The sequence below is a fragment of the Kogia breviceps genome, chromosome 12 (genome assembly GCF_026419965.1).
Source record: "Kogia breviceps isolate mKogBre1 chromosome 12, mKogBre1 haplotype 1, whole genome shotgun sequence".
NCBI classification, from domain to species: domain Eukaryota; kingdom Metazoa; phylum Chordata; class Mammalia; order Artiodactyla; family Physeteridae; genus Kogia; species Kogia breviceps.
The window spans coordinates 74,786,226-74,810,864 of NC_081321.1; the positions used below are offsets into that span (position 1 = coordinate 74,786,226).

The window sequence follows — 24,639 nt, forward strand, 5'->3', positions numbered from 1 at the left end:
CAGGCTCCGGACGCGCAGGCTCAGCGGCCATGGCTCAGGGGCCCAGCCGCCCGGCGGCATGGGAGATCCTCCCGGACTGGGGCACGAACCCGTGTCCCCTGCATCGGCAGGCGGACTCTCAACCACTGCGCCACCAGGGAAGCCCTGTTCTGATCTTTTTTTCCAGGATAATTTTAACTTGTCTTAAGAAATCTTTAAGAACTGACAAAAGAGTCTCTTTTTTACACTTGAATTGTGTTTACTCAGCTGAATGTCACAAAGAAAGTGATATTTTTCCAAAGGTAGAACAATAAATTCAAAATTCAAGATAATAGTCCTGTGGTTTTATAAATTACGTGTTATATTTACTTAACAATTTTGAATTCTACAATATGCTTATACTATATCATTTTCCTTCTTTTCCCAGTACAGAAATATTCTGAGCAAAGTATTCTTGAGATCTGTCTCAGATGCTTAAAGAACAAAAATTTCCTAGAGGTTTTTGGTAAATATGACATTTTGTTGTTTTGCTAAATTATAAATTGCCTTCAATACATGCAATGCTTCAGATACTGTACAAAATATAATTTCATCGTACACAAACTTTTAAACTGGTGTTTTAATAATCAATTACTGTAAGTCTATATGTAATATCTTAGAATAATTTTGTTAATTTTTTTCAACCATAATGGCATATTTTATCATGAGAGGTGGTATAACATAGTGATCGACAGCAGGAGCTCTGAAGCCAGACTACGTGGGTTTAAATCCTGTATCTGCCATTTGGCAGCTCCATGACACTGAACAAAGATACTTAAAACTATATGTATTGTTTGAAAGTTTTCTCATTTTGTGCTGACTCTTCTCTGACTCCAGGATGCTAAAACTGGAAGCACTTGCATCTGAAATTCTTACAAATTCAAAGTTCCTTGGCCTCTTTGACCCCAGTGACATTCACTTCCTCATTTTAGTGGTTCCTTTCCATAGCCACACCGAGAATCTCATGTCTTAGCATTGGGACTCAAGACAATTTAAGGTATAGTCTCCCAAGCTCAGATCACTCATCTTCTTCCAGGTCTTGTATTCTCTAATTCCCCTCAAACCTGTACTTCAGTCTTATTTCTTCCAATTTTCCTGTCCCCTCCTGATTTCATCTCTTTCACTATCCAACTTCAGTCTCATGGTTCACTGGTCCCATTCCTTAACCCTCAACTCCATTTCATTGTTTACCCTCCCAATGCACTAAAACTTAAAACCTATAACTTGGATCAGTTCAATCATTTTTCTCAGTTCCTTATTTGTAAAATGGTCTGGTTTGGAGAAAATGTGTGCACTTTTGTGTACTGGAGTCCCTACGTATAATAAAATTTCTACCTATCAGTTATTGGGTGCTTTTTATGTGTCAGGTGACAAGACCTGCACATCTGTTCTCTCTCTTATCTCCATAGTAAAAGTGTAAGATCGTAGATATTGTCCTCTGTTTTGCAGATGAGGATCCAATGCTTAGAAATGTTAAGACATTTTCCAAAGATCAAATAGTTAGTAAATGTCACAGGCAGAATTTGAAACTCAATCTTTTTCCTCTAAAGCACAAGTTCCTAACCACTGTACCATGTAATTACCAATATACCTGGCTTCAAATATACTACTTTTTTAGATGCATTCTATTGTCCTTTTATTACCTTTCTCTTCTTGCCTTCTTTTGGACTCAATAAATACTCTTTGTCGTTCTATTTTTCTCTTTATTAGTTTGACAGTTATACATTCTTTACCTATATATTGTGGTTAAATTTATTTAAAAAATTATTCCTTATATATTATATACAATCCTAACTTTAACCAATAAACTTTATACTCCTCCTGGCCAATGCATGGTTCCTAGAACATTTTAAGTTTTAAGTATCTACATATATTCATCTCTCATCTATCTATCTATCAGTATACACACACACACATTTACATTCAACCATTTGGGAGAATTGAGAAAACTGACACCAGTTTTGTCAAAGATGTCATCTGGGAATTTTCTTCCACCATGCCAGTTGTTCTGTCTAGTTTTTTTTTTTTTTTAAGGGAAATCAAATAAAAATCAAATAAAAAATTCTGTTATAAAGTTCTTACTACCAAAAGTCCATCTTTATTTTTTTAAACATTATTGTTTGCAAATGCATTTCTCATTATCATTGGACACTGCCTTTTCTCTTTCTTTTTTTTGCCTATATGTTCATGATATTTACATGCAGAGATCATGGAAAATGTTGTTTTGTTTTGTTCTGTGTTTTAGTTAGGGCCATAAATGAGGGATTGAGAGTTTATTATGATCCCATAATTTTAAAAATGGGTTGGGTTCATCTCCTATTCTTCTAGATTTTCTTAATAGTCACAATGTATACATCAAGATTCGTAAATTTTAGGGACATTCTAGTATCTTTGTGCATATAATTAAAAAATTAAAAATGAAGGAATTGATTGTAGAAAGCTCATTTATTCCTCATAGCTTCATGTGTCCATGCTTAGAGTTCTGTGTGCATTCTCCTAATCCATCCTCTGTCCCTGACTCAGTCTTACCTCATGGGAGCATGAATACTTAAATGCAGAATTCTTCCAAAATTATTGGAAATATCAATAAATTTAGAAAATTTCACCTACATGTTTATATATCTATTCAGGCCTCTCATAGACTTCATTCAACAACTTACATGACATCTCCACTTGGATAAATAAAAATAATTTCAAACTAACCACGTCTAAAATCAAACTCATGATCTTCTCTTCTAAATGTGTTCTCCTTAGGAAATGTACTGCCATCTATTCAATTATGCATACCGGAAAACGTCGCACCTCCTTGCTCTCTTCCCATCGAGCCAATCAGCCATCAGATCCTAATAATTTTACCTCCTGCTTTTCTCACAGTGTCCACTTCTCTCTACTTCTACAACCACGATCAGTGAAATTACACTTCAAGATACCATTTTTTTCTAATTTGTATTAAAATCTTGATCTCCTCACATCTAGTCTTAGTTTCCTCCAAATTGTTTCACTCAGTGAGCCAAGAAGAAACTTTTGTGTATGTGCATAAATATATTGTATATATCTATCTAGTACATATCTCTATCTATTTATATTGTATACGTATGCACCCAATGATAATAAGAAACACTTATTTATCACTTACCATGTGTTATGCACTCTTCAAGGCACTTTACATATCCTAACTCATTTAATTCTCACCATAAGGTAGGTATTATTATTTGTCCTCATTTTATAGATTAGGAGAAACTAAGACACAGAAAATTTAAAGATTCTGCCCAGGACCACAGAACAGTGAAGCTGGAATTTGAACTCAGCAATTTTAGCCTCAGTATTAATATTCTTTACCACTACGTGATATTACCTCAATGAATGTAATCTCTTACGACTTAAAACTCTTCAGTGACTTCCAGATTGTTCTTAGGACTATAGACTCTTTGAACATGGCATGGAATATTCTTCCCTTTCAGTCTGTGTGGTTAAATACTTCTCATGCTTTATGTGTTTCCTTAACCATTATTTCTTTAGGGAATCCTCCTTTCAAATTCCTTTGCACCGTGCAGCTCTCTGTTACTATAACTTATCACAGATGAAATTTTACATATTTTTGTGATTATGTAGCCAATTTGTGTCTCATCCACTGTAGTATAAATCGTGCACACTATTATATTGCCTGTGTGTAGTATAGTCTAGTACAGTGGTCCCCAACATTTCTTGCACCAAGGGCCGGTTTTGTGGAAGACAACTTTTCCATGGACCAGGTGGTGAGGGGGCGGAGGGTTCAGGAGGTAGTAAATGCCAGCGATGGGGAGCAGAGGATGAAGCTTCGCTCACTCACCACCGCTCACCTCATGCTGTGCGGCCCGGTTCCTAACAGGCCAAGGGCCAGTTGGGGACTCCTGGTCTATTATATATATGGCACTCAATATATATTTTATGAAATAAGGAAAAAAGACAGGAAGGAAAGAAAGAAAGAAGAAAAGGAAGGCTGAAAATTCTTAGAGTTGAAAAGGTCTAAAAAGAACATTTTACAATTTTGCTTTCAGATCAGGAATTCTTTTCACATCCTTTCTCTCATTTTTTTAAATTGAAGTAGAGATGATTTACAATATTGTGTTAGTTTCAGGTGTACAGCATAGTGATTCAGTATTTTTGCAGATTATATTCCATTATAGGTTCTTACAAGATAATGGGTATAATTCCCTGTGCTATATCCTTTCTCTTGAATCGTCTCTCTGAACAGTTTCAGTGGTAGGTAACTGTACCTTAGGAAGAGCTGCTTCCATCGCTGGGTGACTCTGATCAAATATTAGAAAATTCTTCCTTAGCTAGCTATGAAATATGGCTCCTTATAAATTTCACTCGTGTGTGTTCTACTTACTTTCATTTTGGAGCTTCCTGGAATATGTGTCATCCCCCTTTACACATAGCAAGTTTTCAAGTATTTAAAGTTATTGTGTTTCTGTTAACATATTCTTTTCCCCAAACCTAACGATATCTGATTACCTGTATTTTTACGACATAATTTTATATGACATTATTTTCATAATTTTCTTTATGTGCTTTGAAGTATTTTAAACTTATTCTTTTTCTTAATGTCTTGCCTTCAGCCGGCATTAAAAAACTGTTCAATGTATGTTCATTGTTCTTTCCTCCCACCCCCAAATAAATTTTGGTATGAAAATACATAGGCAATCCTGCACATTATATTTTCTTCTTGGGAATTCACAATGAAATAACATTAATTTTCTGAGAAGCCTTGGATTAAAGTAACATGTTGGGCTTTCATTAATGTGGTGATTCACACATGTATATGATCCTTTTTCCAAGGAAATATATTTATCGAATTTTTCAGAATAATGTCTGGAAAAATATATATAAATAGATGTATTAATCTATATGGAATATTTATTGTTAATAACATATACCTAACAAAATCAGAAATATAAGAAAACTGTACTTTGTTACTTAACAAAATCCTATTTTGTTTTGGTTTTGACTCATAAGAAACAGGTATATTATGTCAAATGATTAGAATATAAATTTTTTTCTTGTGTTCACTGGATAAAAGAGGAAAACAGGTAGGAGAAAATATATTTTAATGTATTCATGCTAGAAAAATGGAACTACTTGTTACTATAACGCTTTTTATTAAAAATATATTCTTAGTAAGACTTGTGAATAAGCCTCCTGAAATAAATATTTTACTTCTCTTTTGTTAGAAAGCATTCACTCTTTTTATTTAAAAAATCCAAAAAGCACTGGCAAATATAAGGGCTGAACAATTTGCAATTCAAGTGGATTTCAAGTGTTAAAACACTAAGATTCTGTCAGAAATGTGTTACAATAAATGTAGAACTTTAATTGCTAGAGTACACTGTACTATATTTAAGAACAGCAGGTATAAGAAATAGTAATGAACTAAAAATGACTATTGCTCTGTTATTTGATATTAAATGACTAGAATTTTCTTGTTATAAAGTATTCGATGCATTTCATACCCATTCTTGAGCTAAATACCAAACTTATACTTACGAATGTTACTTAACAATCTGAACTTAATTACTTCTTTATAATTATGATAAAGAAATACCTCATTTTTTCATTTTCTCTAGAAATTCCTACCTCCTGTTAGATGTTGTGTTTATACTGTGAATATAATATCTGCATAAGCAATTTTGAACATTTGCAAACAAATATATCCTTCCTATTGAATCACAATGTATTTGTATTATTTGGTATTAATAAGCTGTGAGAGAGACGAAAAGGAACTATCTTTGAGTTGATAAACTATCTTAACTCTGTGTCTGTTTTATTAATTAAAGAAAAGCAGGCTGTGCTACATATCATGGAGACAAGCAACTTTGAATAGAAAAAAAGTAAGCCATACAAATAAAAATGGCGGCCATAAGCAATTAGAAAAGTGATTTTTATCTTAAAACTATGAATGGTAACCAAATATCAGGTCAGAAATATGAACTCATTAAATGCATTTTAGATTGTTGAAGACATGTTTAAATAATGACAGCCTGAAGGAGTCTGAAGCAGATCATTAAATCCATTGGGAATGGTGGTTTGATTTCATTTCCATCCAGACGGAGGTAGCGAAGATGAGGTCCATAACTGAAGGAATCCTGTTCCGCAGGCAATGTGATAGGAGTGGTAGGACATATTACAGAGACATTCACATCTACGGAGACAAAGAAAGCGTGAATAAATGAACTGGAATATAAGAGACTAAGGACGGGAAGACCAAGAGCTATCATAACAGTCCTATGGAGGGTCTAGTGGCCTGGTCTATGAAAGTGGCAGAGAGACAAACCCTTTTCGTGTAAGCTGGAAGTTATGCATATCTGTTTTATAGAAGTAACCCTGGAAAAATGTGCAACGTACACAGTCATCTCAGTCCATATTTTGCTATACTAATACAGAGCACTAGAAAGGATATACTGTTAAAAGTTGTGATGGAAACAAAGGTGTATAAGATATATCACTTGTCTTCTTCCTTTAGCAAGCCAGATAAGGCATGATTTGATTACTGTAGAATGAGAAAGGTAGTGTTTGGGCATTAGAGGTGGAAACAATGGTTCAGAGCTGGTACTGAATGAATGGGTAAGTGCATGGTGGAATGGAGGAGTAGATAGATGCAAAGGAAGAAAGCCAGTCTATTATTAGAGAAGGTGCTTGACAGTTACCTTAAAAAAATGCAAACACTCAAACTAGTAGTACATGATGATAAGCTTTTTTTTAAGTGCAATTAATATAACTTTATATATGTGATATTTGCAGGAAACAACCTTGAATCTCCATACTTAAGTGTATATAATTGGAAAGGAAACATTTGCCAAGAACTGAATTACAAAAATTCAAACCAGGAACTATCCTGTCAGCCTTTTCATATGGTTAAGATGTAAGAAATCATGCACCTGCCTTGGATCAGAGCCCTTGGCATCAATGTCTATATCGACATTTAGGATCATTCAGGAGAGAAAGCCTCTTGAACCAGTGAAATTCTGACAAGTGTGCATAATAGCTGATCTCAACCATGAATTCATGTACTCCTTTTAAATCCTATTTTGAAACTGTTTTGAGGAAGAGATCTTCCCTTAGAAGATAAGACCCAACTAACTTTGGCAATGACCTTCCTTTTGTGTCCTGTTGGTGCACACTGACTTGTTCTGAAGGATTTTATGCTTACAGTGAGGGTGCTTTGTTCTGATCTTGTGCCATTTTGTGAAGTCAACTTGCTAAAAATAATGACTCTGGATAGCAGATTTGTGTTCATCAAGGTATTTTTTCTTACATATATTATTACCTTATCATGACACAACCTGTATTGGGCAACATTATTATTCTCCCCGCCTGGGCATTGCTGAAATAGTGGTTCAGATGGGTAAGGCAATGTGCACCAGGTATTTATTTCAGCAAGTAAGTGGCAGAGCGGAGTCCCAGCCTCGTCCCTTTCCTACTACACAGGGTCCCTTGCCTGCTGGAGAGATTATGTCCTTTCTGATGTGTTATCTCCTATCCTTATCACCCTCATGACCCATAACCCATGCATTTGTGAATAAATAGAATGTAAAAACAAGCATTCTAAATTTAATTATATTTTCATAAATTAATTATAATGTTTCTGAGAGTGCCAAGAAGTAACTTGTTTGAATAGATAACATTTTTGTCAGATTTAAAGTCCCCTAAGGTGTTCAGAAGAAATAAATATTTCCATCATTTTGGATAAGAAAAGTTCACTGTCCTATAAATTCTGAGAACGCTTCATATAAGAGGTATGTTTCTTGGCAACCACTTCATTAACAACTAGACTAGATTATGAGGTAAGAAGAACTAAGTACTTTAGCAGTTATTATAATGCATTGTGATATAATGGTGAGCCAAGGACTCTTGCCAGGGAAATTCTTCTTTTCCATTTCTTTTCTTGGAATATAGAAATGACCATGCTTGATATCTACATTAAGCAGCAAGTAAATCAATTTCTCTTTGTTGATGCTGTTGCTGTGAAAACGATTTTTACCTCTATTGATAGAAATTTGTCTTAAGTCTCATATTCTAGGCATTGAAGAAAAATGTGTTATGATAATAATGTTGGAGTTGGGGAAAAAACACCTAATATGGGAAACCTTAGGCTCAGGTCCTGGCTATTATACTTGTCCTTTGTCCTTGGAAAAATAGCCTCACTTAGTTGAGGCTCAGTTTTTCTTTCTTCAGAAATTCCCAATAATAGCACACGAGGTTCTTTTGATGATTAATTTGTGGTTCTTAAAGTGTGGTCCCTGGACCAGAAGCATCAATACTACCTGAGAACAGCATGGTTAGACCCCACCCCATACCTATGAGGTTGAAAATCCAGAGGCTGGAGCCCAGCAGCCTGTGTTTTATAAGCCCTCCAGGTGATTCTGATGCACATTAAGGTATTAAAAATGATTGGAAAATAGATATATATGAGAAAACTTTGAAAAAAACTCTCTAAAATAAAAGTGGAGGAAGAATAGAGTCCTCTACTTTGTGTAACTTTGTAAAACTATGTAAGTACCTAGCCTAGGTGCCCAACTATGTGTTGAGTTTTGCTACCTCACTCCTGAACACTCTCATTCTCAAGGTCCCACTTCAGGGGAATTCCCAATTCACAAATAGGGCTCTATGTGGAATCCCTTTAAATTAACTTCCTACATCAAATGTCTATGGGACTTTTGTTGTCAGGTAAGGAATGCACCTGTAGAAGCACAGAACTTTCATCAGGAAAAAATTACATTTATTTAGGTTGATATTGGCTGCTGTACTATTTGGTTCAGTGCACAGATTCAGCTATTAACATTTTTTTTCCTGTTGCATCGTTTGCTTTAACTACAAGATTAAACAATGTGTCTCATCACCATGGAAAAAATCACTGCTGTGGGAGCAGCTTGCTCATGAGTTCCTGGATTTTATGCTCAAGTATGCTGCTAGAAAAATAACACAAAATATTGAAAAACTGAAGAATACCCACTGCAAAATAGTCTATTCTTATAAGTTGGATGTTTATGTAATTATTTGCTTAATGAAAAGTTTAGTGAGTAATAAGCAGGCAGCACAACCGTCTGACAATTACCTGTGTCATTTTCCTGCAAACCATCCAATTGATTCTCATTTTAGGAATGTATTTTATAAGGTTGTTCAGAAGCCTCTTCAAGATTAGCTTTCTAAAGGGCTTGTGCTAGGGTGGAGCATGCATGGATACTTGCCAGGCTGGTATCATCCCCTGTAGCTGGACCAAGATATTGTCTCCTTCTACACCTGAGTCTGCCTGGTCTCAGGCATAATTGTGAAGATGTTAAGTTTGCCTTTAACATCTCCAGCCCCTTCTTTCTATAACCACTTCTTCCCTTCATGGCACCTCTGCCTCCAAGACACTTTGCACTCATCTCTCATACGGGGAGGGGGAAGGGTAAACTGGGACGAAGTGAGAGAGCAGCATTGACATATATACATTACCAAATGTAAAATAGATGGCTAGGGTAAGGATAAGGAGGGTGGGAGGGAGATGCAAGAGGGAGGGGATATGGGGATATACGTGTGCATATAGCTGATTCACTTTGTTATATAGCAGAAACTAACACAACACTGTAAAGCAATTATACTCCAATAAGGATGTTAAAAAACAAAAAGCTATTTTCAGGAAAGGAGTTTGTATTCTACCTTGTTGACTGACGTTAGTCCTAAGGAGTTGCCAACTTCCAGGGACATTTGTTTCAATTTCGATAGAGCAAAGCCTTAAAGTACAATATTGGTTTCCCATGTATGGTCCCCAGAACATCAATCTCAGCATCCCTAGGAAACTTGCTAGAAATGAAAAGTCTCAGGTCCCACCAGAACTACTCAATCAGAAACTCTGTGATGGGGCCACCCATCTATGTACTCTAAAGTTTGAGAAACCCACTGATCTAAAGCAGAAATTCTAACTAGGGTGATTGTAGGCATCAGCTGTCCTGTAGGTTTTAGGACAGAAGTCCCTTCCTGATACCTCCTAAATCATATTCCTTCTATTACTATTCATGAGGTTGCCTGTGGCTGGTACACTTTCTTCAATAAGTCTGCCCACTGAGGCAGAAATATCAGAATCTCTTCAGAGTAAATGAAGATAGAGACATTTACTTTCTCCAACAGGTAATAGCCCTCTGTAGATTACTAAAATCCACTTTTCAATTTGCAATTTGAACATCTGAACTTCTTGGTTCATTGACACTGTCTGTGAATAGACAAAACTTGAAAATACACTAAAAAATGTCTAAGGGCACAAGAGCTGGAGAGAAAACAAACATTATTGATATTCTTAAAGAAGATATAGAATAAATTTAATAACCATGAATATCTTAGTCAAAGACACACCATGATGGTTACTTACTTTTAATTTTGTTATGATCGAGGTGAAGGTGCTGCAGATGAGCACTGATTTTGGGGACCTTTGTGAGTTGATTGTGAGACAGTTGAAGATCTAGAATTGATGATACGTTAAAACCACTAGAAGGGAGGCCAGCATCTGATAATTTGTTGTGGTTGAGTCTCAGGAAGGCCACTTTAGGAATCACATTAAAATAATTTTCTGGTATTCCTTCAATGGAATTGTTGTCTAAAAACAGCTGCATAGTATTGGCTGGTAATCTTGGTGGCATATTCCTCAGGGAGTTCTTAGCCATATTTAGCTGCATGAGATTCTTGAGTCCTTTAAAGGTGTCTCTTTGAAAGGCATTGTCTAATAGTTTATTGTGCTGCAGGTCAAGAAGGGTCAGGTTCTCCAGATTGCTAAAGGTCCCTTGAGGAATTCTGGACACCTTGTTTCTAGCTAATTGTAATTGTTCTAAACTTCTTGGCAATGGAGAAGGTACCTCCTCTAGCTCATTATCTTCCAGAAATAAGAAAAGCAGCTTCTTCAGTTGGCTTAGGGCTCCTTTTTCAATTCCATAGTTGGTTATTTTGTTCTTGTTTAGATTTATCCATCTCAGCTGGGTGGCATTCTCGAATGGCTTCTCAGGAATGGTTTCTATCAGGTTGTTTTCAAGATAAAGATACCAGATCCTTGATGGTATAGCAGGGATTTCTTTGAGACCCCGGTTTTCGCAGTACAAAGCAGTAGGGAAACTGGGGGGACAGAAACATTCCCTGGGACAATGGAAGTCACGCAACATCCAGTCCTCTGCATCATTTGCCTCATAAACCTGTCTCACACTTCGAGTCCATACAGTATCTGTTATGAATAACACCCAGATGATGAAACAGATTTTGGTTGCCATTTTAGTACCTACAGTAAGGGATACAGTTGTTAGATGTTTAAAGATCTTGACCTTTAGATAACTGCATGCACCAAAATGATCGATAAACATGGCTTCTTCAAGGGGCGCGGGGAGGTAAAGACATGTCAGCATTTTATACATATTTATCAAAGAATACCCATCTATTTAGTGGGCACTATCTGCAATGCATTTTTGCAAACACTGAAACTGACTCACTAACTTGTAACTTTCTGGTTTTAACCCAATCACAATGAAAACCAAGAAAGAAAAAGAAAATTTTAGGAACTCTTAAGTGTTTTCCATTTCAAGCTATTTAATGCAAGGAAGTTAACTGAAATCCAGAGTTGAACGCACGAGTACAAAAAAGTGACCTTTTAATAACTCAAATTTAGAGTCTATGTTGTTCCTAAGAAGTTGGCATGTGCTTTCACTTTTACTCCTAAATGAGCAGAACATCTGGATGAGATTTCCCAGGCTCTTTGGCCCTTCAACCAAAGAAATAGAGAGATCAAAGAACATTTTAGCAATTTTTTGTGAAGGAAAAGTTTAGGATTTGAAGAGAAATGTGTGATTAATCTCTTGCTCTGTTGCTCAACTTCTCAGGTAAGTTTTATTTTGGGGGTTTAGGGAAGGACCTCTAATATTTTAAGTAGAGGATCAAGTTGTTTAGCCAAGAAATTTGGATTATGAAACTCTCTCTATATAGATATAGCTATAGATGTTGATACAGATATATATCACACTTACATAAGTAAGCGGTGTTACTATGGTTGATAAGAAACAAAACAAAACAAAGAACATGCTCAGGATACAGATGGATCTCCATATTTTCAGTATGGATGCTAACAGAGCAAAGGTTAACATTTACTGATATGTGATACATTTAAAAGACATAAATCCTCCCCCCGTTGAGTTTCAACAAGGTTATGGGAACAAAGAACTATCCTAACAGGAAAATAATATGTATCTATTTAACAATAACGTTCTTATCAATGTACATTTAGTTCAAACACTTGGTAATAAAGACCAAATAAATTTCACTGATTCCTTAGGAAGAGATAAAATCAGCATCATTTAGAAATGCTGATCTTTCGATTTTGCCACTAAATCGAGGAAATGACAAGCACAGGGCAGCTTCCGCAAGCTGTCAAATTTCTTGCGATTGCAGAATACTGCTCTGGTCATCTTCCAACAGAGACACATTAAAACATTATTTTTTTTTCAGAATAGGGATTTGCTTTAGTTATTGAAGCTGTAAACCTGCCTCTGATGAATCATAACTTTGAATTCTTAACTTTAAGAGTTTTGAAAAGCGTAAAATAGTTTACCTTGCTGTCCAGGAATGTATCGCTGAGTCCTGTGTCTGGATCTGAAGTTTGCTAAAATCAGTTAAGAAAAGAAAAAAAAACAACCTTGACTAGAATAATTTGTTTTTATTTTATGCTGTCTAGCCTCCTACGAGAAAAAATAAAACCTCTTCTGATCAGTCACCATGAACACCTTTGATCTATTGTTTCCACTTTGACAGAGCTTCAGAACTCGGCTTACCTCGGTTTTCTTGGATCTTCCTCGTCCCTTTCTATTGGTCACTGCTCATTCATAGTAATGGATTGACCCAGGCTCCACTGTCGTGCTTTTGTGAATCCTCCCTAATATATATGCATCCATGGCTCCAGCTTTAACCCCTCCAACAACCACAGCACCTCAGTACCTAGGTAGCCCAGCACAGGAAATTCTGACTTTAATCTCAAGAACCTATAACAAAATTCAGTGCAACTTTCACTCTGAGTTCACAGTCCCAAAGATATTGTAATGCACTGATCTGGAGACCTGATCTAACAGCAAGAAACTAAAAGCAGTTTTGATTTCAACTACAACAAAAAAGATTTTAAAGCATTTTTCTCTAGATGATCTTTTTAAAAAATTGGATACAAAGACGTAAAGACCAATGTTTTCTGTTTATATGGAAATATTTTATTCATTTTTTTGTATAAAACATGCTGGGATTCTATTTAGATATATTGTTTTTGGTCAAGGGGTAAAAGATAAAAAATGTATTTGAAAAATTTAAAAGTGAAATCAGGAAAGCTCTACCTGATGTTGGCACTAAAATATGGTATATAGAAATAACTGTTTTATAGAAATAATTTTTATGTCTCTATTTCATATTGGGAGCTTTATTCCAAATAATTATTAAAATGAGATTTTTATTTCCTGCATCATAAAAATGTTTTGCATTTAGGCCATTATAGGCCATTCTGCTGCACTGTTTTGTTTTTTGTTTTTCTTTAACATAGAAGTTTAGGATAATATGTCTTCCAGTTCTTGTATTTGAGGAAAATAAATGGTATGCCTCTTAAGGAAAGACAAAAAGTTTTGAAAATCTCATTTTCAGATATTACCCTGCTGATTGATTGTAATCATTTTGTTTTTCAAAATCTATCTTATTCTGGGAAAAAGGAGTTGTATTGATATGACTCATTCAACACTGCCCACATAAATATCATCAAAGATAGAACACAGTGAAGAGGGGAGAGCACTGGACTCAAAAACTTTTTCTGAACCACCTACTTCCTTTCTCCTAAACACAGTTTCATCATCTACAACAGACTGCTGGACTACCTCACAAGTTTGGCCCAAATTTGTTGTAAATGATTAGGAAATGTTAGCCTTTCTGTAGCATTAGCCCTACACTCTCAACTGAAAAATACCTTTAATTTTCAGGGCCTTGATAGCTTAAGATCAAATTCAGACATGATCTCTTAGTAGCCCAACAGGTACACTCCTATCATATTTTAAGAAAAAAAATCAAGTGTTAATTTGCTTTTGTCACAACAATGATCTCCTGTCTCTACTGCATTTTTCCTTCTCTCTCTTCTTTTTCTAAACCCTCAGTATAAAACAACAGATGATCTCAGAATCTGCACGGCCCCCTTTAGCTACTCTCTTCTTAATTTTCTTCTTTTTTTTTTTTTTTTTTGCGGTATGCGGGTCTCTCACTGTTGTGGCCTCTCCCGTTGCGGAGCACAGGCTCCGGATGCGCAGGCTCAGCGGCCATGGCTCACGGACCCAGCTGCTCCGCGGCATGTGGGATTCTCCCGGACCGGGGCACAAACCCGTGTCCCCTGCATCGGCAGGCGGACTCTCAACCACTGTGCCACCAGGGAAGCCCTAATTTTCTTTTTTAGCCAAACTTATTTTAGTCATTTCTTAATTCTGTTATACAAATTTTGCTATGTGTCCATTGTAGGAAAATTAGTTGTACATTGGCTGCCTCCAATTTCTGTTTCTTATTCACCATTCCACCCATGACTCACCCATCAAAATAAGGTTTCTAATCCCTCTACTTCCCTCACATTGCTCTTACAATAACAACAAAGCAATAACCTTCATATTTACTAATCTACTGAAGTCTTTAAGTGTTTCGCCTACTTGACTTGTGACTTTTGGCAATGCAGACCCACCCCTTTAATAAAATGTTTCTTGGACTACATTCTCTCCTAGTTTTTCCTCCCCTTTCCTTGTGACTTCTCTCTATCTATGGTCTGAAGCTCTCTGTTTCCTCTAACAGTTTTTTAAAAAGCTTTTCTAGCATTTAAGTCTCTTTGAGATTCTAAGATCTCAAAGATTTTTAAACGATTCCAAGGTTTTAACCATTCCCTTTATTATGATGACTCCTGAGGCTCTTTCTTCAATCTAGGCTCCGGAAGAACACCTGCACTCCAATGTGTGTATCCACTTGCTTTCTGGACATCTCCTGTTGCAGGTCTCACAGCCATATATCTAAAATGAAATTCACTATCTCCCTTTTAACTGCTCTTGTCACTTTATACTTTTGAGTGACACTATCATCTTATTCAGTCTCCTAAACCAGAAATCTGGAAATCATTCTCAACTCTTCCTTCTCATTTTGTGAGCATATGATAGCAATCACATTTTAAGGACCCTGGGAGACATGATATAAATAAAAATGATCATCTACAATGCTTGCCAGGTTTGATATCATTGTTTCCAGACTAAAATATAGGATGTCTTCCACTGTTAGTATAATCTCTGTTTGTCTGTGTCTTAATTTTTCCCATTACAATTCAATCTACCCTTCTTTGATTACTGATTCCTGAAGGATGGGGACTTAACTCTTCATTAGGACTGCTTATGTGGAAGTTCAATAAATTAAATTAAGACAATGGTGCGAACTTCTGAGTCATGCTAGTTGTTATAAGAATTAATAGGAGGGCTTCCCTGGTGGCGCAGTGGTTGAGAGTCCGCCTGCCGATGCAGGAGACACGGGTTCGTGCCCTGGTCCGGGAGGATCCCACATGCCGCGGAGCAACTAGGCCCGTGAGCCATGGCCGCTGGGCCTGCGCGTCCGGAGCCTGTGCTCCGCAACGGGAGAGGCCACAGCAGTGAGAGGCCCGCATACCGCAAAAAAGAAAAAAAAAAAAAAAAAAAGAATTAATAGGACTCTGCCCAGCCTTATCTAACTCTGCTAAGAGGGGAAAATGAAGCCTAATGTATAACGATGTGGCTTTGAAATTGTCCTTCTAATGACAGACTAATATTTTAGAAGTCCCTGGGGCTTTGGACATGGTAGGTATCCAATAACTATTTACCAAGTGAGCAAATGAACAAATAAACACACAAGACACATGTATCATTTTGATAATTATGAATTTTTTGATCAGCATAACTACTATGTGAATAGGAATATAGTGAAGAACCTTCAAAGTATGGTAAAAAAATGTGAGTTAGAGTTTTCATGTTGCGTCTTACTAGCTGTTTGTGCGGGCACAGGTTATTTAACCATTATAAGCCTAAGTCTACCCATAATGCACCTGTTCTGACTACTATGAAGGGTTGTTTGAAAATCAAAGAAGATAAAGAAGGTGAACATGTCAGAAGGCCTGGAAATTTCTTTCAGAAGAGAATGTTATAGTTGGTATCTTGGCCTTCCTGAGAGAAGTCCTAGAAACTTGAGATGGAGTTAAAGTCTTGTTGGCTTAACCTCTTTTCCTTCTGTTAGCATGTTTTGATGTTTCCTATTCGCTTATCTTGCTTCTACTTCTTAGTAAAAGGGAGGATGCTTTGCTAAACTGTCTTAGACTGGGGAATTTGTCTTGTTGCATTCCTAAAGATCGTTGACATTTAAAAAAAGAAGGCGATGCATAAAAGTATAAAAGACACGAAACTCTAGTAGGATTTCAAATTTGTTGGCATATGTATCTGATGATTCTATGTTAGCAATAGTTGGACTGTTACGTGCTCCCAGGACCTATGTTTATGTCCAAATGACTATACGTTTACTAAGAGAAATAATTTTCTCTTCATAGATCAATTTTAGCCTGTTTAACTAAATTCTGTCAAAAAATTTAAAAATATAAAAGGAATCCACTAAAATATATAGCTGACACACATGCATATACATGTGTATTTAAATTTTTTCAAAGTAATACATTTAAAATATAGCAATGACACATTTTAAAGGTCAAAATTACTACAAAACTGATAATGAACCAAGCAATCCCCCACCCCACACTTCTGTGTAAGTCCCGCTCCCAAGAGGCCATTGTTTTCAACTCTATTATGGATTTCTTTTAATATTTACTTCAATATCCTTGCCTGAACTTTTTAACTTATCAATTATAAACATCAACTATTTTCTTTTATTTTTTTTATTTTTATTGGAGTATAATTGCTTTACAATATTGTGCTAGTTTCCGCTGTACAATGAAGTGAATCAGTTATATGTATACATATATCTCCTCCCTCTTGGACCTCCCTTCCACCCCCCCATTAGATAAAGATTTCGCACATTTGCTCATTCCCACTCTTACCCCACCTGCAACCATTATTCCTTTCAATAACTCCTAATGTATGTATACCACAAACTTTGATTAAATATTTACTGCATGTTATTACATAATATAAATATTGTTTACTGCTGAAGAAAACAGTGCAAAATTAGTTTAATTCCTTCATTGTATTGCACTTATTTGCCATATATATATATATATACATACATATATATGTGATGTTCTCTATATATATATATCTATGTCACTAATATTTTCCAAAACAGAATTATTTCTCAAACAGAATTATAAAACCATTTTGGAAATATTTTGCACCCAGAGGGTAGGGTAACATAGTGTGCTGGTTAAAAGTCAGATCTGCTTGGGCTTGAATAAATCTCTCTTATTTACTAGCTGTGAAAAATTGAACAATTATTTATCTTTGCCTTAGTCTTCTCATCTGTAAATTAAGGATAATAATAATATAAATAATCATAGTAATAATACCCCCTCATAGGATTGTTATGAAAATTAAATGGGTTAGTATTTTTAAAGCACCTAGAACATGGTAAAAGTGTTCATTAAAAAAACCCCACAGAAATATTAAGTTCACTTTTTTCTTCTGGGAGATATTTCTTCTGGAATTCCATATCTTCCTACTTCAATCTAGTTTGCTTGCTGTTGTAAACCAACCTAAGCCAATTTGGTAAATGACAATGTTTAAGTTGACTTTAAGTTGACATTTCAGTTGACTCATAATTAATGAGGGCTATAGGAATCTTCCCCTACAACCTACAAAGAGGTGTTAAGTTTGATGAAAATAAGTTCAACTGTATGTTACATAACAGGACTTTATTTTGCACCAAATATTTTAAAAATTCATGAAGTGAGTCTCCATTATAAGATTTCTTCAAATGTTAACTAAGTTTACCTAAGGTGTCAAAACTAATGCAAATTCAATATCTTATAATAATCTATAATGGAAAAGAATAGAATAACCAAATCACTTTGCTGTACCTCTGAAACTAACACAACATAGTAAATCAATGATATGTCAAAGAAAAAAAAACAACAAAATCAGCTGTCTCTGACAAAGTACTGTCTTTTAAAATACATTTATGAATAATAGAATCCTTGGTCTCTGGTCCAGTGAGATTGTTGTGGTCCTGGACTTCCTTTACCCACCTTCTGGGTTAGATCCCTTGTTACTTTCTGAATCTTGTGTTCTGTTCTTTCTTAGTTAACACCACAGCATTGGGAGAACACAGCTTCTGATCACTTCCTGTGCACGTGAGTTACTTCTCTTTTTTTATGTGTGTGTGAAGTCATGTTTATAAAAATGTGTTTACTCAGCCCATCCGCTTAACTGATATTTCGACTAGATACAATTCTAATTTGAAATAATGGTCCTTCCAAATTTTGAAGATACTCAAGAAAGTGGTTGTCTTGTCGCTTCTTCAGTTGAAATAGAAAAGGTTAATAAAATTGTAATTTTCAGTTCTTAGAATATGACCTTTTTTGCTCTCATTAAACTTTTGAGATTTTCCTTTCATCTTCAGTTCCTGAACTATTACAACAATATGTCTTGAGAGGGTGTATTTCACTCACTCACTGGGTACCCAGGGAGTCCTTTCAATCTGGAAATTCAAGTCCATATGGTCCGTCCATTTTTTTCTATTTTCTCTTTTTGAAAGTCTTAGATGATGCACCTCCTTGTTACACTAAATCTTTGATCTATTCTCTTTCCATTATCAAAAGATTTTTATGCTTTCCAACAGATTTCCTTAATTTTGTCTTCTTTAAAATTTCTATATCATACTTCATGTATTTACTTTGGAAACATTCTCTGGTTGTTCCCTTCCTAAAGCATTCTTTTCTTTTATGTAATTACTACCTTCTCTCTTAATCTCTTCAAAATGAGACTAAAAACTACAAGGTTTCAATAGTATTGTGAGTTTTTTTCTGCTCCCTGCAAGAATTTTATTTCCCTTGATATCTTTTTTTTTCTTGGCTTGATTTGACCTATAGAGGTATTTCACATTGGAAACGTTCCTCACATAGCTGATGGTGCTTTGCTGAATTTTGATACTTAAGAAGAAGCACTAGTAATCATATTAGAAGATCTATGAGAATCAATAGCACTTGTCAGCTAAGGATCAGGTATTCTGTCTCTCTTTTTTATATATATTACACACATACACTCACATATTGGGAATAAATTGAAAAAGTCAACATTTATTCTTCTTAGTGTACTTTTGATAACTTTGCTTTTTAAATTAAAACTGCTAACATGAATTTCTTTTGTTGTGACTAAATAGCAAATAACCTTCTTGCATAGTTGAGCCTTTGTATGTGAAGCCTCCTGAGGCTATGCTGTCCACAATTTATCTGAAACTAGTAGCATACCGTCACTTATAAGCTATTTATGTTTTGATTCAACTTTGATATTTACGACTCTCTCTGGTGCCGGTTCCTCTAAGACTCTACAAGAAGACTTTCAATACCTAATCAAAAAATTAAAATATCTCTGTGATTCTTGGGTGAGCTGTGTTACCAACTATCCAGAACCAATATGCTCTAGGATTGTTCTCCTCCAGCTTCTCAAGCTCTCTCCATTTCTACAGTGTTCCACCTTAGCACTATTAGCTTTCAGAGGATACTAAGATAACAGGAAGTGAGCAACTTGAAAGCCAATTAGTTTAAAGCTCACCTCCAAAGCACTTCAGAAGAGGTGTCTTACAAGAAGGCATTTCATCAGAATATTGAGAATTAGACTCATAACGTCTCCAGTATGTTGAGGAGATCCATTGAGTAGAATATGTATTCTTGTTCTCCTTAGCTTCTTAACAAACTGCCTTCCAGGGCATCCCAATCAATCCAATACTGTTGCAGCATTTCACTCTCAATTTGTTCCTAAATATCGTATAATTTTGACTATAATTTATATAATTATAATTGTATTTAGAATCTTCTTAGTCAGCTGGTCATAGAGAGAGCCCCCATGAGCCCCCGTGTACTTGATGAATCAGCATTGCTGAGCAATTGAGATTAGGCTAGATAGATCAGGTAATACTAGGTTTATGAGTAGTTAACATCAAATTGTTGTTTAGCTTCCCCTTGGGTCCAGCTTCTTAAAAGCATAGTAATTATTTGCTAAATATAAGCATATCCTTGCTTTGGAAAGCTAGGGTTTTAATTCTCTTACTAAGGCTTACCACACACTACATATAGCAGCAACCTGACCTACTATGAACCCTTTAAATGTCATTTAATCTGATGAGTGATAACTAGCAGGATCACTGTGACCTCAGCTGTCTGGAGAGCCTTCTCTTGCCATGGGAAAAACTCAAATCTTACAGCTTCTCAGCACCAGACTCACATGCAGTAATATGTGGCCTCCAAAATTCAAAGAGACTATTCATGTTCCTAGTGGTCATAGAGACATGGTTCAGCAAACTGTCTTCACTTTAGAGAGCTACCCCAACTTTCCTTAGACCTCTTAACCTTTAAAATAAATCAGTAACTTGACAGCCCTATAGTCTTCCATTGTATTTGGCTCCAATGTGCTGGCATTCAAGTGTCTAATTAACATATCTAGCTAATAAAGTTTACCCTCTAGGTTGTATCACATGATGTTCTGTAAGATGGTATTTCTGTAGACTATAATGTGGTACAAAGCCAAGGAGTTAACACAATCCAGAAACAGTATGGCAAAATTATATTACTGTTCCTGCCTGGTGAAATAAAACAGACTGCTTCTAGTAATTTTGTTTATTGGAATAGAGGAGAAAGACATTATTCAGATCAGTTGCTTTATACAAAGTACTAAGAGCTATAATGATTTGGACCCCATATGGAACAGCAGTTGCAACAGAAGTTGCCATCTAATTAAACTTTGGAAAATCCATTTTTATCTTCTCAAACTATCCTTCCACTACTAAACACAAATGAGAATCCGCTGAGGATCATTAGCCCTGTACTTTTAAATCACTAAAGATGGCACTAATATTTATGATTTTTATTGAAGCATTATTGCTATTAATTTAATATTTTTGTTGGAGCAGAAAGCTCTGCAATTTTCAACTTGGTATTTCCAATCAAAATATTCCTTTTTCATGGGTTACAGAGCTGACATAAGAATCCATCATATTTTGAAGTCATCTATTCCAGCTGTACAAGAACTTGGGTAATAAATATGGGAAGGATAAAGGTAGCTTCTCCACTTGTCATTTTAACATCAAAATACCCTTACTAGTGGACTGAAGAAGTGTCCTGTGGCCCCGGGAATTAGTTGTGTTTCAAAACCATGTTTTCTTTCACAGGGCACAGTTACTTTGGTAACGAACTCTGGTTCTTTTAGGCGAAGACTAGGTAAAAAAAAAAAAAAAAAAAAGTAGCACACACTTGAGATATCATTGCAAAGTACTTATTTAAGACAAGATGCCCTCTCTTTCATTCTGGTGACTCGAGGTCCATGATTTACCTATGTTTTAAAAATTCAGTGGAGGGCAGAAATTCCATATCATATATCATAATGACACACCCAAGGCTCTGATGAGCAGTTCTGGAGGGTTATTAATTTCACAAATCAAATAGCTCTACAGAGGACTTCACATCTCTTTCATTCCCAGAAATCTAATTCTCAACTGGCTGTTAAGCTCTTTTTGGATCAGACTATTCTGACTTTGTACTGATCCTGATATCTATTAACGGAAAATGTATCTGTTTTACTCATTGGTAGTTAAATGACACTACATTATCTCTTCCACTCCAGATTTGCCCTTCCTCACTGAAATCAGGGAATCAATTTTCATTGCTATGCCTTCCACCAACAATTCATGGACATCACTAAAGTCTTTTTAAAGATATTGGTATTCCCATCTCCAATATATGTCTCAATTGGTGAAGATGGATGGGTGGATTATACATGGTAAAAACCCATTTTATCATATAGTATAAGATTTCCATTTTGTGAAAATTTTTATTTTGTGCTTCTATACTATGCCGAGGAATCAACTTCATTTAATGTATGCTTCCATTGAGTTCCATTTTGCGGTGTTTCAGCAAACTAACAGCCCCTTAAACTATGTTAATGGATCCACAGTCTCTGAAAGTACACTCATATAACTAATTCAGCTTTATCTAATGTTATCATTCTCTCTCCTTTGTTGAGTACCCTCAGAATCCATCCATCTTTTCTAATATTTAGCCAATATAAGTTAGGTAATTCCTGTAGTTCATTTATAACAGTAGTTCCATCTCTAGATTTTACTTTCTAATTGATACCCTGTTGCTCCTTCTTATTATAGGTGGGAATCATTGAAGGTTAAGGGGAATGGGGCATGAAAAGAATAAATTCCCTCCTAAAGTTAATGCCTTCAGTTGAGGAACTAGTTGCATCTTCAAAAAGGAAGGAATTGCTTTACAAATAGAGTAGTGTGGGGCTCTTTCAGCAAATAAAGGAGGTTTGGTGGGGCTGGGAATTGTGACCACTCCTTCTCATCTGTATCTTATTGTCTAATCTCTATGCCAATTCTTGGGTGGCCCTCTCTTTCCAGATCAGTGGCTAACTTTGTTGGACTTATGAACAAATTGGACTTACTAATGTGCTCTTGGAAGGGAACTCGTTTGTACGTAGGGGACTTACTGTATGGTTTTTCAAAGCCTTACCCTCAGGAAATGTGTCATTTCTGTAACTATACAGGGCCCATGTCCCATTTTTGTGGGTCACTGTCATCCAGACTCTGACCTCTGAATAATTTCAGGGTTCTGACTGCCTTTTACCTAAGCTATGCAGATAACCAATGTGAACTCCCCAATATTTCCCAACAATCTGATGTCAATAATGGATTTCTGGTATTGATATCTTTTTCTACTAGACTCCTTGGCTATAAATACCAGAGAATAATTCCAGGTGTTTCAACAAAAAAAGGCTTTCTTTGAAAGTGATAGGTGGAATCACATAAATGAGAAGAGGCTGGAAGAGTGAACTTGGAAAACAGGCAGAAGATAAGGAAGCTTTTAAAAACTAGATAGAAATCATCTGGCCAGGAAGCATTGCCATTACTGCTGAATATCACTGGAACCAGAGGGTCTCACAAACAGCCTTCACTGGGGGCCACCGCAGATGAATTCTAAGCCAAGAACATGCCTCTCCTTGGCTAAGCCTGCCATAAGCTCCACCCTGGCTTTACGAGGCTGGGAAGAGAAGAGATACTTAGGGGCTACAGAGCCCCACTAAGATTACAATCAAGGGCAGTTTTCTACATATAAGAAAAAGGTCTGGAGCTGGGACAGATGAAAAAGTGACAGACCTTTACTCAGGAATATGTAATTGCCTGATTAAAAGCATGAACTGGACACTTTTTGGCACAGAAGCCTTCATGACTGTCCCTTGCTTACTCCAGGACTCTGTCTTGATGGGTCCCCCACCCTGCATCCACACTCCTCTGCTATAGCCTTACCCAGATTTTTGCAGTTTTCTGAATTTACTGTTGTATCTTCACTCCAATGCTTGCTCAACCAAAATCCCCTCTGCTGTAACCTTACCCAGATTTTTGCAGTTTTCTGAATTTACTGTTATATCTTCACTCCAAGCCTTGCTCATGATGCTTGCTCAACCAAAATCCCCTCACCACCCGTCCGTCTGTAGAACACAACACTCAAATACAGCATCACTTCCTCAACGAAGGCATTCAATACTACTCGCCTTTAGAAATAAGTACATGCTCCTGTTAGAACCTACTTACCCAATGTAGACTCAATTCCAGCTAACAATTTGTGATTGTTTCTCTGTCTTCTAGGCTACAAGTTTCTTGATGACAGGCAATTCATTTTTTTTGTTGTTTTGTTGGCCTTGGAACTCGATTGAAATTCCTTACAGCTATTTATTGCAAAAATATTTCTCTTTATATAACAATTTAATCAGGCTGAGGTGTGATAAGCAGGAAGGCAGCCATTAAGCAAGGCTGTCAATGCGGCAGGATCTTCTCCTCCTGCTGATGGGTGTGGTGTAGTCATGGCCATTCATTAGAAATTAAAGCGGAACTGAAATCCATTTACTGCCTGGTGGCGTGGAGCGCTGTTGTTACAGCTTAACCCAGCATCTCCCGTATGCTGTGAGGCCGGCATATGTCAAGCAGCCTCCAGCTGTAATTCCGAAAAGGATCACTTTCATATGCTTTCCCCATGGCCCTGGACAGTTGAGCTCAGATACACTTGATTTTCCTGGAGCCACAGGTTGGAGGCAGCAGGACGAAGGAGTGGAGAGGTGACAGGGAGAAGGGCAGGCAATTCTTTTTCTGCCGTTTTCCCCCATTGACTAACAGCATTGTGCTGGTATATCATAGGGGCTCAATGGATGCTTATATGATGAGGAAGATAAATTAAATTTGGTCAATAGTTCTCATAGTCCTTTTAGTCCAATTTTAACTCCTTAACAAAATAATTTTAAGCTACCTATCCCCTTGAATTTTAAGCATTTAATTCTTAACTCTTATCTCCATTGTGAGACTTGGTTATAAAATATTTAATATTATTAATAATTAACATATTTA

At 36.2% G+C, this 24,639-nt stretch overlaps 1 protein-coding gene and 1 long non-coding RNA gene across 12 annotated transcripts in view; one reads left to right on the forward strand and one right to left on the reverse strand.

Annotated features, from left to right (window-relative positions):
• LOC136792280 (uncharacterized) overlaps nt 1-24,639 on the forward strand; it is a 520,212-nt gene that overhangs the window by 298,028 nt on the left and 197,545 nt on the right. For all 9 annotated transcript variants that reach the window (XR_010835849.1, XR_010835856.1, XR_010835850.1 and 6 more), the window contains one exon: nt 18,324-18,373. This is a non-coding gene — a long non-coding RNA (uncharacterized lncRNA). The remainder of the gene's footprint in view (nt 1-18,323; nt 18,374-24,639) is intronic.
• KERA (keratocan) lies at nt 2,050-24,402 on the reverse strand. Of its 3 annotated transcripts, XM_059080909.2 has the most exons (4): nt 23,833-24,402; nt 12,620-12,670; nt 10,406-11,299; nt 2,050-6,199 (listed from the first exon to the last, which is right to left on the reverse strand). In XM_059080909.2, exons 3-4 carry the CDS (start codon nt 11,289-11,291, stop codon nt 6,024-6,026), a joined length of 1,062 nt encoding a protein of 353 aa, XP_058936892.1. In that variant the 5' UTR covers nt 11,292-11,299; nt 12,620-12,670; nt 23,833-24,402; the 3' UTR covers nt 2,050-6,023. The 3 variants fall into 3 exon arrangements, with proteins under 3 accessions (XP_058936892.1, XP_066865955.1, XP_066865954.1); XM_067009854.1 differs by lacking the exon at nt 12,620-12,670 and having other exon boundaries at nt 5,154-6,199; nt 23,833-24,195; XM_067009853.1 differs by lacking the exons at nt 12,620-12,670; nt 23,833-24,402 and adding an exon at nt 12,840-12,921 and having other exon boundaries at nt 5,154-6,199.

Excerpts from the sequence above, each read along its gene's own strand:
- KERA (XM_059080909.2), bottom strand. The coding sequence starts at position 11,291 with ATGGCAACCAAAATCTGTTTCATCATCTGGGTGTTATTCATAACAGAT. Across the intron at positions 6,200-10,405 it reads CGATCATAACAAAATTAAAA|ATGTGAATGTCTCTGTAATA; the intron begins GTAAGTAACCAT and ends TTGTCTCCGTAG.